This window comes from Coregonus lavaretus, assembly GCF_964263955.1.
Source record: "Coregonus lavaretus genome assembly, chromosome: 28".
NCBI lineage: Eukaryota > Metazoa > Chordata > Actinopteri > Salmoniformes > Salmonidae > Coregonus > Coregonus lavaretus.
In genome coordinates, this window is record NC_140015.1 from 11,873,239 (window position 1) to 11,887,484 (window position 14,246).

At 43.9% G+C, this 14,246-nt stretch overlaps 2 protein-coding genes across 2 annotated transcripts; one reads left to right on the plus strand and one right to left on the minus strand.

Annotated features, from left to right (window-relative positions):
* Window positions 1-733: 733 nt before the first annotated feature.
* LOC311104303 (endoplasmic reticulum protein SC65-like) lies at window positions 734-7,292 on the minus strand. Its single transcript, XM_084146112.1, has 7 exons — window positions 6,693-7,292; window positions 5,182-5,331; window positions 3,965-4,136; window positions 3,641-3,769; window positions 3,343-3,488; window positions 2,291-2,374; window positions 734-1,483 (listed from the first exon to the last, which is right to left on the minus strand). The coding sequence occupies exons 1-7, from the start codon at window positions 7,158-7,160 to the stop codon at window positions 1,337-1,339; spliced, it is 1,296 nt and encodes a 431-aa protein (XP_084002238.1). The 5' UTR covers window positions 7,161-7,292; the 3' UTR covers window positions 734-1,336.
* A 1,003-nt stretch (window positions 7,293-8,295) lies between these two features.
* On the plus strand, window positions 8,296-13,269 carry LOC311104302 (peptidyl-prolyl cis-trans isomerase FKBP10-like). The gene is made up of 10 exons (XM_084146111.1): window positions 8,296-8,580; window positions 9,503-9,648; window positions 9,820-10,009; window positions 10,097-10,242; window positions 10,802-10,991; window positions 11,117-11,262; window positions 11,468-11,657; window positions 12,002-12,144; window positions 12,291-12,454; window positions 12,677-13,269. Exons 1-10 carry the CDS (start codon window positions 8,387-8,389, stop codon window positions 12,863-12,865), a joined length of 1,698 nt encoding a protein of 565 aa, XP_084002237.1. The 5' UTR covers window positions 8,296-8,386; the 3' UTR covers window positions 12,866-13,269.
* Window positions 13,270-14,246: the final 977 nt, after the last annotated feature.

Genomic DNA, 14,246 nt, shown 5'->3' on the forward strand with positions numbered 1-14,246 from the left:
AAATGTGATTCTCTATATAAGATTCTTGAAGGGAAACTTCAAGAGACTAGGAAAAGTGTGCATTGCCTTGTATTTTATGTTCTTGAACTTTGCCAATGATAATACATTTACATTTTTGACTGACACCTTTTTCTTTTCCATTAGATGTATTTCTAGTTTCAGACTTCATTGCACCTCATTAAATGTTCCCTTGAATGAAGATGTGGAATGGCAGTGCTCCACACTCCTCTCTGCAAGCTTCCCCTCCCGGGAAAGGCCTGCACACTCCAAGACCTCTCCATCACGTTGACAGCTCCCCACTTGTGCCATTAAACTCCTTTTTTTTTTTTTTTTTTTTTTTTACTTATCCAGAACGCCGCAGCCCGCCTGGTGTTCAACCTTCCAAAGTTCTCCCATGTCACCCGCTCCTCTGCACACTCCACTGGCTTCCAGTAGAAGCTTGTGTCCACTACAAGACCATGGTACTTGCCTACGGAGCAGCAAGAGGAACTGCCCCTCTCTACCTTCAGGCTATGCTCAAACCTTACACCCCAAACCGAGTTGGGGTCTGAAACCAACATCTGAAACCCTACCTCTTCAGAGTATCTCATGTAATCCCACCAATAACTAGGCATAAGATCAGTATTGGGCTGCCTGTGAAAACACAGCCTAAGGATGTCACAAGTAAGTTTCCATTATACCATATGTCTGTACTGCAATGGATTTGCTGAAAGAGACAATAACAGAGATGTACTAAAAGAATATGTAACTTTATTCCACACTTTCTGCAGTTGTTCACTTGGCATTTTGTGTGGATTTTTATCTTACCGCTGGACCCACAAAAGACACCTCCAATGGGTCAGAATTCAACATCAAACATCCTAGATATTGACAGAAGGCATAGTTCAGTGCCCTATTACCAGGGCTAAGGCACAAAGGCAAATCATTTCATTAAATAAGAAATGTAACAACAACAATAACAGTCATTCAGTATTAACAATTATAATACATCTTTCCTTATGCTAAAACAGATGCACAATTTAGCTTTCAGTTCAGACATGTACAGCTCTGACCTTCAACAGGTCCTGTGTGGGTGTTTGTGTGATCTTGCTAATGGTGGAACTGTGTGCAACTGGCAATGTAAATTCTCCCTTTTGTGTTCCTTTAGCTGTGAAATATATACTATATATACCATGGAACAATTTAATGGGTTTGGGGTGTACTAAATATAGTATCCTGGCACTTCTGGATGGGGAAGGTCTGGCTCTGCAGGGCTGTCCATATTCTTTCAGAGGGGAATTGAGTAGTGTTCTGTTTGGGGGAGGGGTGGTGTTCATGGTGGAGTTGGTGGTTGGGGTCAGGCTGCAGGTTCCCCAGCGTCCCCCTTGGTTTTGGGTTCCTGCCACCAGTCTGCTACGAAGGACTCCTCGTAATCTCCTATCCCCTCAAACTCAGCGTCAGGGGGGGCCGAGGGAGCAGCCACCTCCTCTGGACTCACCACATCCTGCCAATGAACACAACACTGAGTTACATACAACAACACATCTACACTTTAAGATGAGGCTTGATTTCACTTAGCAGACATCTCAGGGATAGAATTCTAACACACGTTGTCATCGTTCTCACACTTTCTTTGCCTTTCTCTTGGCTCTTATAAATCTCTCACTACTAGTGCATGCTGTAATTTCCCTCCCTCCCTTTCCCCTTCTCTGTCCTCCTCCCCCTCTCAGGTCTAGGCTGAGGCTGTGTGGTTAGCTGGGAGGTGCTGACCAGAGAAAAGCCCATGTGGCAGGGCCTCAGAGGCCGACACCACCCAGCTACATACCACACTCCACTGTCGGAAAACACAACCCCCCTCCCTCACCCTATCAATCTCAATCTCTCTCCATTTCTCTTTCTTCCAGCTACTGACCCTCTTTCAATCTCTATCCATTCCACTCTCTCCACAGTAGTCTCCCTCACAGATCCCCTGTAGTCAGAATCAGCTTTCCCCCAAAGTAAATACTGTGATACAGTGGTCCCTTCCCCCACCTCTTTTCATGAAGTTAATTCAAACACTTTGCCGGTCATTTTTCAGTCACAAAATAAGTAGCAAAGTAGCATACTAGCTACTGTACCCCCAAAATTTTGTGCACATTGGAAATATTCACGGCAACCCAGAACCAAATTCTCGCCAGGTTTGAAGCGAACCAGCCAATTTATTACAGTTTATTACTTCTGAGTTTGGTGCTTCTGTCAAGAATTTGTCCTGCTCATAAAAACTGGTTTCCTCTGTTACTTCCATCTCCACCCCTTTGCAGGCAAGCCTTACCTCATCATCTGTCTGTAGGTAGTTCAGTGCAAACTCCAGCATCTCCCTCTGCTTGGTTGTTTGGTTAAAGTACCTCAGTGCCTCCTGCGCAACAAACGTGGCGCGTCAATATCATTGGTTGACTCAAGAAGCAAGGAGAACACAAAGCTACAGTCCTCATTTGTTTATGGCGCTAGCCTACCAAACATTCTATGTTGTTTCCCTTTGTTTCAAATGCTCTTTTGCCCTCCAGTTAGCATACCATGAAGTTTTTACAGCACCACTAACTCCATTAGAAATTGTCACAGTTTCAAAAAGGCCTATATCTTTCAGGTAGCTTTGTTGGTTTTATTTAATTGATGGCGTAGCAGCTGCTGCAAGTGCTGTACTGGTAGAGCATAACCAAGGAATTATAGGACCTAATCCTTTTTAATTTGAATATAAAATATTTTAATTAATTTGTAGGGTGTTGGTGTTCACACCATAGCTACAGTATATGTTCCAGCTTTCCTTTTCTTGGTTTTTGTGGAGCTGTGGTGCTCCATAGCACATTTTAGTAAGGAAACAACAGCTACACCATACACCAAATCTGAAACTATTATGTATCTTGTATGGAATCAGGTTCAGGGCTGAGGTTAATCTGGGTAAAGTTTATTACCATAATGCTAGATCAGTGGTATTCAAACCTTTTCAGCCAGGACCCCATTTTTTCACCAGAATTTATGGGGATCGCTCCCCAGAATCTGTAAATTTTGATTTTTACATCAACAAATAACCTTTCATTCATTGCATTGTCATCTCTTATGAAAATGAAAAGAAACCAATAAATATATTTACTCAATAAAACGTTTTTGTTCAAATTATCTTTCTCAAAAACGTTTGTATATTGTCCCATTCAATCAAAAAAATGTTGCCGATCCCACTGCAGTTCCCGGGGTCGCGACCCTGACTTTGAATACCACTGTTCTAGATGATGGTTCATATTAATCAGAAATTACATGTTAAGTCTTGACAGGGCACATTGGGATGCTGAGTTGGGCGTGAAGGTTATATAAAGCAATCTGGTTACTCACCGGGCGAGGCAGGAAGTGCATCTCCTCCAGGCCCCACTGTTCTCGGTAGAAGCGGTAATACACCATGTTCTGCTGCATCACCTGGTCGTTAGCGTCAAACAGCATGTAGCTGGCCGCACACGGAGCCGCGTTACGCACGTCATTCACTGTACAGAGGGAGGGGGGGTCATCTGACAACTGCATAACAACCTTCTACTCAAGTAGTGTTATTACATTGAATAGTTGCTGTACTAGTTTGGTCATGAAATGCAAGTGCAGTAAAGTTTCTATTGAAGGAGTGACACTTTCATGTGCGTACGTTTATAGTAGGCAAACTGGAGGTAGTGGTACATGGTAGCCACAAACTTTTCCACGAAGAAACCACCGACGTTGGGCATCAGGTTCTCCTCACACTTCACTTTACACTTCAGAACTTCTGTGTAGAGATCTGAGAGAGAGAGAGAGAGAGAGAGAGAGAGAGAGCGAGGAGAGAGAGAGAGAGAGAGAGAGAGAGAGAGAGAGAGAGAGAGAGAGAGAGAGAGAGAGAGAGAGAGAGAGAGAGAGAAACATTATACTACTATGACCAGAGTCTCTGCCCTCTCAATAGGGACCATGAGTAGATGGGGATTTGTCAGACACTCACCTGCCAGTGTAGGGTAGAAGTCTTTGTACTCTGTGACCTCATATGACCCTTCGCAGCCTGCCAGGCAGAGGTCGTACATTTTGAGGTACTCCGTGGTGGCCTGCTCCATGTCCCGAGCACTGGCGCTGAAATCTCCGGAGTTATACAGTTTCACAGCCTTCAGGAACACAGGCTGGAGGACAGAAAGGACAAAGCAAAGTGTTAGAGACACTAGACATGGGCTGAAAGGACAACAGCCAGGGGTCAGAAAGGACAGCACAGTTAGAGACACTAGATATGGGCTGAAAGAACAACAGCCAGGGGTCAGAAAGGACAGCACAGTTAGAGACACTAGATATGGGCTGAAAGAACAACAGCCAGGGGTCAGAAAGGACAGCACAGTTAGAGACACTAGATATGGGCTGAAAGAACAACAGCCAGGGGTCAGAAAGGACAGCACAGTTAGAGACACTAGATATGGGCTGAAAGGACAACAGCCAGGGGTCAGAAAGGACAGCACAGTTAGAGACACTAGATATGGGCTGAAAGAACAACAGCCAGGGGTCAGAAAGGACAGCACAGTTAGAGACACTAGATATGGGCTGAAAGAACAACAGCGATGGGTCAGAAAGGACAGCACAGTTAGAGACACTAGATATGGGCTGAAAGGACAGGAGGGATGCAGAGTAGGAGGACTGGGGGAAACATAGCACACAGTTGCAGAACAACAACCAACATTTGGATAGAATTCAAACCTACATTCTATTTGAAGACTTTTTGCTAACGGAGTTGTGAAGAAATACTATAGTATGTTTCTCAGCCATTCATGTTTAGATTGAGAAAGCCATCGATAACATACTAACCAACACATATTTTCAATGAATCATTCTAGTACTGTGTTCAGGTGGGCCGTCGCGCTTCAGCAAACAAAGGAAAGGAGGGGTGCTCAACAACCATGACAAAAATCTTGAGAAAAACTTACCAAGGTCTAATTCAAGGTAAAAAGGAGTTGGAGCACTCAAAAAAAAAAAAAGGCAGAGATTTATTTATTTTTGCTCACTTTAATCCATTGTACAGCTTTTTTTGTTGAGTGCTCCAACTCCTTTTTACCTTGAATTAGTCATTTTGGAAGTGTTTCTTGGTAAGCCATTCTCATCAGTTCTATTACTGTGTCAGGTGATGGGTATCAGAGCTAGTTATGATTTGTATGGCGGGTTGTGCGCTGACCTCACACTGACCTCGTAGGGTCGCTCCTCGTGGTCGATGAGGTACTCGTCCAGCTCAAACAGGGTCTTGTAGTAGTTCATGTTCTTGGAGATAAAGGGGTCTTCTGGGTTCTTCTGGAGGAACGTGTGGGCCGCTGACACGGCCCTTTCTATGTTGTTTAACTGTGGGAGAGAGGAGATACAGAATGGATCATTGTTATTGTTATTGGTCATATAGGGTCCAGTAGTCTGATTGGTCGGTCTTGGTACTCTGGTACTTGGTGTCATCGTTGGATGACTTCTATAGACACTATCTCTCATTCTAATGGATGCCTAGCTGAAGCAAGGGGTTCTCTACATGCAGCAGGTCCTGCTAACACTATTTAGTCCTTAGAATAACATGACTTCTAACCTCAAATCACCTCACCAACTGCTAAGAGGTGTGCTTCAGCCACTGACACTATATGGCTTTAAGGCATGTGCTGAAATTATCAACTGTCAATCAACACTTTTGGCAGTAAGAAGAATATGGTCTGCCTATATTCAAAGGTTACTATGTAGTAGCTAAGCCTGGCAATTGTGAAGAACCCATGCTGTGTAGATTCAAACAGTGACCTTGGTCTGTCTTATGGAGGAGGGTTTTTGGAATATATCTGAACAAGTGAAGAAACGGAGAATGCTCTTAACAGAGCCATGAGATCACCGGTTTGGCTGACACGCACATGGAACACCTATGAGAACGTCTGGATGTGAATAGAGGAAGATGCTGAGAGCATGCAGAGGTAATGGCCTGAGAAGATGCTCTCCAAGGGAGGAGTGGGCTTGCCTGAGGAAACATTCAAATTATAACACTCACGTGTGCGCACAGGCCGCAGAAATAGTTGCACACATATATTTTACACACATTCCAGTTGCAAGCGTGTTTGGCTTACTTTCACTTCAAAAGTAAAGCCTCTTTATTTTGCCACGGGGAACGCTGTTGATTTGCCTGCCTGGTATTCTGCCTCATAGCCCTACGTGTGGTGTCTGCTTTGGTAGAAAATAAGAAGGCGTTTGTTCTTACTGGGGGACTGTTTAACGGGGCGCTGTTTAAGAGACGTGGCATGTGTGTTCAACTGCTGAGTTTGCTGCATTCTCAACAGGTGGGCTGAGGAAAGTCTAGGAAAACGTTATTCTTTCCCGCTTGTTTCACGCTGTGACAAAGTATTGCTGATGGAAAACAAGCTACTATATGCTATTTCATTTGAAGTATCAGGCTATGACAGTAGCCTCTGTAAATATCGGCCTATTATGCATTAGTTACGCATAACGGTGTAATATGTGTGCCAAGACAGGTTATTACAATTAGATGAGAATATCAGAATGAATCATTTATTAAACATATCCTAAGATTCTTACAATTAGGCCTATTATCTACTTAAGGGAAAACCCACTGTGACCATCAATAGTATAGACATGTAGACGTTTATAAACCGTTATTTGGATATCTTACCCTAAATGTATTTAATGTCCACCCATTCAGCAGAATAACTATTTGATCTCACCTGGTAGTAAGCATACTGTATGTACCGGTAGGGTACCCTCTTCTCAAAAGCTTCCAGAACATCTCTCTTTGGATAGGCCACTGTAAACACTGGAAAATTTGTTTTGCACTTTTTAAGGCACGAAGCCCGGAGTAAGAAATGCCGCATGATGCGGAGACTGCTGTCCGCGAAGAGGGTATCATTGTCCCGACTGACAGTGCTACAGTTCTGGCTGCAAAACGCTTCGCTGTCTTTCAGGAGCCGGTGAAGGCGCAAACTCAATTCCAGGTACTTGATGCTGTCCCTCCAGTTCTGCGTTCCATACTGGTCCAGAGCATGTCCATACGCAGATTCAAGTGGCATCAGATCTTTCTGTGGGAAACTCTTAAAGCTATATTTCTCATACTGGGCTTCGACCAGAACTGGAGCGACCAAAACTACACAGAAACAAAATGAAAGCCAGGTTTCTTTAACGTTTTTAGGGGCCATTATGCTTATTCTCTATTATGCCCTCCGTTTCTCCAACCAAACACGATTTCGGGATAATTTCTCCAGGGTTTTCTTCACAAGTGAATGGTCATGTCTGTTTGCACGTACAGAGCCTTGGCCCGGCTTGGAGAGACGGAGAGGAGGGGACAGAAAAGTCAGGGTTCCTCTGCAGGAGTTTCACAGGGAGGCAGTCGGAGGCAGTGATTTCGGGGTTAGGTTAGTCCCTGGGTCATAATGCCCTCATGATTTTTAGAACTAACATTGACCAACTTACAGAAAAATACAAAACATTTAATAATTTAGCATTTTGATGGGCCGATGGTAGGCCCTACATTATTTAAAAATATATATTTGGAGGAAAAGAACACTGAATAAAGTGCGTAAAATATGTAAATATAGCCTATGTATGACTGTGTGGTGGTCTAATAAAGATATGCTATTATTGCCATATTGAAACTTCTAAAGCAAATACTTTTTCACAAGTTCGACATCTCTTCAATGTTGTTTTTTGCATGGGTAGGTTTGTTGGATCTACAAACATTCCAGCAAGCATGTTGGAACATGAAATGCCAGATGAGATGCCCAATGGAGAGGGACATGCTTTTTATTTTGAATTTTAACAGTGAAAATATGAGCAGCAAATTAACATAGGCCTATTTGTAAATGTTAGATAAATAACAATTCATATTTAAATAGAGAAGTAGTCCAAAGGTTGGAATTTAGGACCCGCGAGAACATAATTATCTAGGCCTTTCTTTCCGACTCAGCCAGATGGGCGCCTCCCAGTTAAATCAGCTTCTCTATAGAAGCGGGTGGGGTATTCCCACACAGAGCAAATAACTTTCACTCACTGTCTATGTTCGATAGGCATACAAATAATAAGGCTTTGTAAATAGTATAGCACAAACGTTATTACATAGTAGGCCTACGCTAAAAACGCTTTATTGTAGGCTATGCTTTAAATCCCCTTCCTCCGGCTTGCGCTCGAGTCAGATACCTAGGTTTATTACATATGGCCGAGGGCTACTTTACACGTTTACAGAATTCCTCTAAAAAGGAGGGGGTGAATTGGATGCCACACACCTCCCCCTTCTGAATGAGCAGAAGCTACGTCCGCACTTCTCTCTCTCTCTCTGCATCTATAGACTGTAGCCAACGGAGAAGTCACGGCGAAATCATCCGTCCGTTTCTCATACTTTAACAAAACACCAAAGAATACGTTTATTATGGAGTCAATATTAGCGTTATTTTTGCTCTGTATAACGGGAACCCATGTAAGCTGTATCCCAGGCCCGTTAGAAGACGTGGTTATTGATCGGTATGACATTCCAAGAGTTTGTCCCAGAGAAGTGCAAACGGGAGATTTCGTCCGTTATCATTACAACGGTACCTTCACCGACGGCAAGAAGTTCGATTCAAGGTAAGCTACGATAGGTCTATTGACATAGTGCATAAGAGCATCAAAGTAGAGACAGGCTATCTGATTCCTGTGCAAATAAATTCTGTGCCGGCTGGAGGACATTTTAGTTTTGTTCGTTTGACTATATGGTCTCACGCAGTTGGCCTGTTGTAGACGTGTCCGGCCTTTACATTTGCAGCCCCTCTAAGCAACCATTTTGAAACTTTGTATCGAAGACCCTGCGCTTCACAGATACATTGTAACTTTGCCACTGCGCTGTGCATTTCTGCACATAAACATTGTAACTGCCGTGTGCGTTGGTGCGTGTCATATGCATCCCCGAACGACGCCTATATGTGGCGCTCTGCACAATATAGTTCAATGGTGTTTACATTTACATTTTAGTCATTTAGCAGACGCTCTTATCAAGAGCGACTTACAGGAGCAATTAGGGTTAAGTGCCTTGCTCAAGGGCACATCGGCAGATTTTTCACCTAGTCTGCTCGGGGATTAGAACCAGCGACCTTTCGGTTACTGGCACAACGCCCTTAACCACTAAGCTACCTGCCGCCCGTTTACTACTGCGACATGCCACGCACACTCAATGCAAAGACAAACAGCTGAATTCAGTTGGTTGACAGGCGAGGCCTAGGCTATATCTTAAAATCCATTATTTAGGCCTTATTTAGTTATTTTATGGCCTACTTTTGTATTTTGATCATGACTTATTGTATTCTTTGCACATAACCCATTCAGATATGGTTAGATAAATGGTTTACAACCAGTTAAAATGAATGTAAATAGTCTAATATAATAATAGGAATAGAATATAATAACTTTACTAGACCCAGCCTACCATTGAAATAAATATCATCTTTGTGCTCTTGAGGAATGTGGCTTCTTTTCTCTCTCCCCCTCTCTTCTACCCATCCCCCCTCTTCAGTCATGAACGTGGTGCACCCTTCAGTGGCCAGGTGGGACTGGGGCTTCTCATCACTGGTCTGGACAGGGGAGTCCAGGGCATGTGTGTCAATGAGCGCAGAAAAGTTACTGTCCCCCCACACCTTGCCTATGGAAGTATAGGAGCAGGTAACAACTCATTTAATTCTCATATATGACCTTTACAGTTTACATAGGCCCTGGCGCCAGAAAGTGTGCCCTGTACACACTAAATTCCACAAATAGTTATCCTCTGATGTTGGCCCCAATCGTATATTCCAGTGGCACACAATGAATTCCCAACCTGTCTCTCTCTCCTAGGTGATGTGATCCCTCCTGACACTGTGTTGGTGTTTGATGTGGTTCTGCTCGACATCTGGAACACAGAAGACAAGGTCCAGACACGCACCCTCAGCAAACCTGAGAGCTGCAAGCGCCTCGTGGAAGCTACTGACTTCATCCGTTATCACTACAACGGCACACTGCTGAACGGTGTACCCTTCGACTCCAGGTGAGGTCCATATCTACTCTGGAAAACCAGTCAGGCTGTGTTTGTGTGCGTGCGGGTGTTAACCGTTTAGGTCCATGTCTCTTTCAGCCACTCTAGGAACGGCACCTATGACACGTACGTGGGCATGGGCTACCTCATTAAGGGCATGGATGAGGGTCTAATCGGCATGTGCGTGGGAGAGACACGCACCATCATCATCCCACCCTTCCTGGCCTATGAGGAGAAGGGATATGGTAACTACTAGTAACCACTGTTTATAGCCCCTAGCCTATAAGGTATGTTAAAGATTACAAGGTTAAGACAACATGGTTCTAATTTCCCATAACTCTTTGCAATTAATACCACCAGCATTGCTAGTTAGCAATGGCGCTAGTAGTTATCAATGGCGCTGGTCCCATTAATTAGTTTATTTTCGAATGCTTCCGCATGGAATTATTACATTGTCTTAACCTTGTCTTTTTTAACCTAGCCTATGAGGAGAAGGGATATGGTAACTACTAGTAACCACTGTTTATAATCCCTAGCCTATGAGGAGAAGGGATATGGTACAAACTGTTTATAACCCCTAGCCTGAGCCCTTAATAGCTGATAAACACAGGAAGTGTATAGTAGGCTACATAGAGTTTAGAGTCTAGAAAAGTTTATTCAAGTGTCACTCCACAACAACAGTTGACAAGACACATTACAGATTAAAAACAACATTGTGGACCACCCCCTCTGACGAAGTAAGATTTGCATTGGGTTGTGTATAGATCATATAATTGACTCTAAACACCCATCCTCCTCTTCCAGGCACCGTGATTCCATCCCAGGCCACCCTGGTGTTTGAGGTCTTCATGATTGACCTGTTCAACCCTAAGGATGACATTGCCGTGGTGGTCAAGGAGGTGCCTAAGACCTGCACCCGTAAAACAGTGGTGGGAGACTACATCCGTTACCACTATAATGGCACCTTCCAGGACGGCTCTGGCTTTGACACCAGGTAGGAATGTGTTTAGTACATCTACTGTCTGTCAAACCAAGACTTGTCTGAGTCAATAGTGAGTGAAAGGGTGCATTGTAAAGACTGACTCTAATTTGCATTTACTATGTTTCCTCTTTCTGCAGCTACCAGCGCAACAGCACATACAATACCTACATTGGCATGGGCTATGTGATCCAGGGCATGGACAAGGCCCTCCAGGGGTTGTGTATTGGGGAGAAGAGGCGTGTCATCCTTCCTCCTCACATGGCCTATGGGGAGAAGGGAACTGGTGAGTACGTGGCTCTGTGGCATTGGCCAAAGGTTTTGGGGTGGGAGGAGTCAGAGTATAATTTACATATCTTACTGTCCAGTGTCCATGATGACTCAGTGACACGTATGATAGAATGTCTCAGCTTAAGGCACTGAGTTTGCACACATTTTCATGTCCCTACTCCTATTCAAATTCCTTTCTACTCTCCTCCACCCCACTCTAGGAGACATCATCCCTGGCTCGGCCGTGCTGGTCTTCGACATCCACGTTATCGACTTCCACAACCCCAAGGACCTCATTGAGATCAAAGTGACCAGCAAGCCCAAGAAGTGCAACCTGACCAGTGAGGTGGACGACCTGATCCAGTACCGTTACAACTGCTCCCTGATGGACGGCACCCTGCTCTACTCCTCGTGAGTAGGAGCGCCTCCTGTCCATCGCACCGCCATACTGCAACGCCTGGTCCAGTCATGTAATCTAATCCCCCCTGGCTACTTGTCTGACTGATATCACTAGGCCTCCACGCCAACAGACAGGAAGATTTATCAGCTACTTATGTTGTGTAGAAATGAAAATATATGAGACAAAATATAACCAATATATAGAAACGAGCCATATCTATAACCATATACTGTATCTTACATATTATATACATCTTACAACCTAGAAAATATAGGGCTACATACTTAATGCCTACTGACTGATAGCACGTTGGCGCATCGGCAGGGCCTTGATCAATATCTCCCTCCTCTTCCAGGGACCACTATGAGAAAGCCCCCATCACCACCCTCGGAGCCAACAAAGTGATTGAGGGTCTGGACGAGGGCCTGAGGGGCATGTGTGTGGGAGAGAAGAGAGTGGTGATCGTCCCACCCCATCTGGGACATGGAGAAAATGGAGGTGAGTGAATGAACTAGTCAGGGTCACTTTCATCTTGAAACCCAGAACAAAAAATCCTGCGTGGAGATATCTTGCATTTGGACATGACATTATTCTGACACTGTCTCAATGTCTCTCATCATACTCTCCCCTCCATGTCCCTGCAGCCAAGGGCGTTCCCAGCAGTGCCGTGCTGCACTTTGAGCTGGAGCTGTTGGACCTGCAGAAGGGAGTGCCTGACGGCTACATGTTTGTGTGGCTGGGAGACAGCCCAGATCCCCTGTTCCCTGCCATGGACCTCAACAAAGATCTATCTGTCCCTCTGGAGGAGGTAAGATAACACACGCCAGACATTTAGCATGATCCATCAATCAAAGTCAGGATTCACCCAATACATTCTACCCTTTGCTTGGTAAGGCACTGGTGCTGGTAACATCCTTGTGTAAGTCAGGACAACAAATTAGGTGATAATCTAAAACTGCAATTATACTTCAAATGATGTACCTCTTGAAAGGACAACTCTCATATTTCTCTCTGCTCTCCCTCTCTCTAGTTCACAGCCTTCATAAACCTCCAGGTGGCGGAGGGCACAGGTCGCCTGAGGCCAGGGATGGATGCTGACGGCATCATCAAGGACATGTTCAACAACCAGGACCGCAACAGGGACGGCAAGATAGTGGCTGAGGAGCTCAAACTGAAGGTGGAGGAGGATTCTGACAAGGCCCTACATGAGGAGCTGTGAGGGGGAACAGTCGAGCCGGGCAGAGGGGTGTGGGGACGGAGAGAGACAACAGACAGTATCTATGCAATTAGGGGGTTACCAACTAGTGGAGCTCCTTAAATTGTTTTTATTATGTAGAAAACACAGGAGGTTGGTGACATCTTAATTGGGGAGGACGGGCTCGTGGTAATGGCTGGAACGGAATAAGCTGAAAGGTATCAAACACACGGTTTGATGCCGTTCCAGTCATTATTATGAGCCGTTCTCCCCTCAGCAGCCTACACTGGTTGAAAATAACCCAAAATGGTCCATACTTATTTAAAGGAAGGACTGTTTCCATGTGTTGTAAATTGCCTTATGAAAATGTGGTTCATCTGTACTTTTTATAAATAACTTATTCTGCAGCCTTGCATCATTATGTTTTTTTATGTTTGACTCTTGAGACACATTTTGCTAAAAGCACTTTAATTGAACTACCTTGTCAGCCATTTGGGATGGTCCTTCATCCCAGGATGCAATGCAGGTGGCTTCAAAATGGCTGATGGAAATAAATGGCTGTCTCTCCCCCCCCCCCCCCCCCCCCCCCTCTTCCCAGACATGAAAATGATGTTAAGACTGTAGGTTGTATATTTTAAGAGTGGCTATTTTGTGCAATACAAGATTTTTTTAAAGTGCCTTGCATTGTGGAACATACATCACATAATAAACAACATCTGTTTTTCTAATAAAAACCTATAAAAAATGCATTGTTTCCTGTGTTTTGGATCCATGTCCATTGTCTATGGATTGTGTAGGCTGGGAATAACATTAGTATAGAGTACCCTGGAAATAGCATCACACTGGTCATTACAAAATTGGATTTTGGCATGTTTTACAAAAAAAGAAATAGATCTAGATGAAGTGAAACAAGGGTTCAGTGGCCACATTTTATTTACAATTGTGGAGAGGTTTTCCTGTTATACCTACATATCTCATACAGGTGAAATGTACAATTTTGTGACACTCAGTAGAGTATGTAGCGAACACACTTCTCAACAGAAATGTATGACCTGATTCTTGCATACTGTACCATTGACATCACCATTTTATATGAATGGATTTCCATTTCAAATCTTTAAACTGGGTGAATTTTATATTATAATTTTGCAAAACATACAAAAAATAGCAATAGAATCAGATGCATTGGCTGTACCAAGAACTAAAACCTCAGTTATTATGTGGCAATGAAATGTTTTGCCATCACACAAAAAATGAAAAGTACAAAATATTTGGATGTTCTTCACCATAGACCGAATAGGTCAACCATTACTTTTACAGGACCATAAAAGGCAACAATTGGCCTCTAAAATATAATCAAAACTGTGCTGTTTTACAGAAAGTGATGGCATTTCAGAGAAAATAC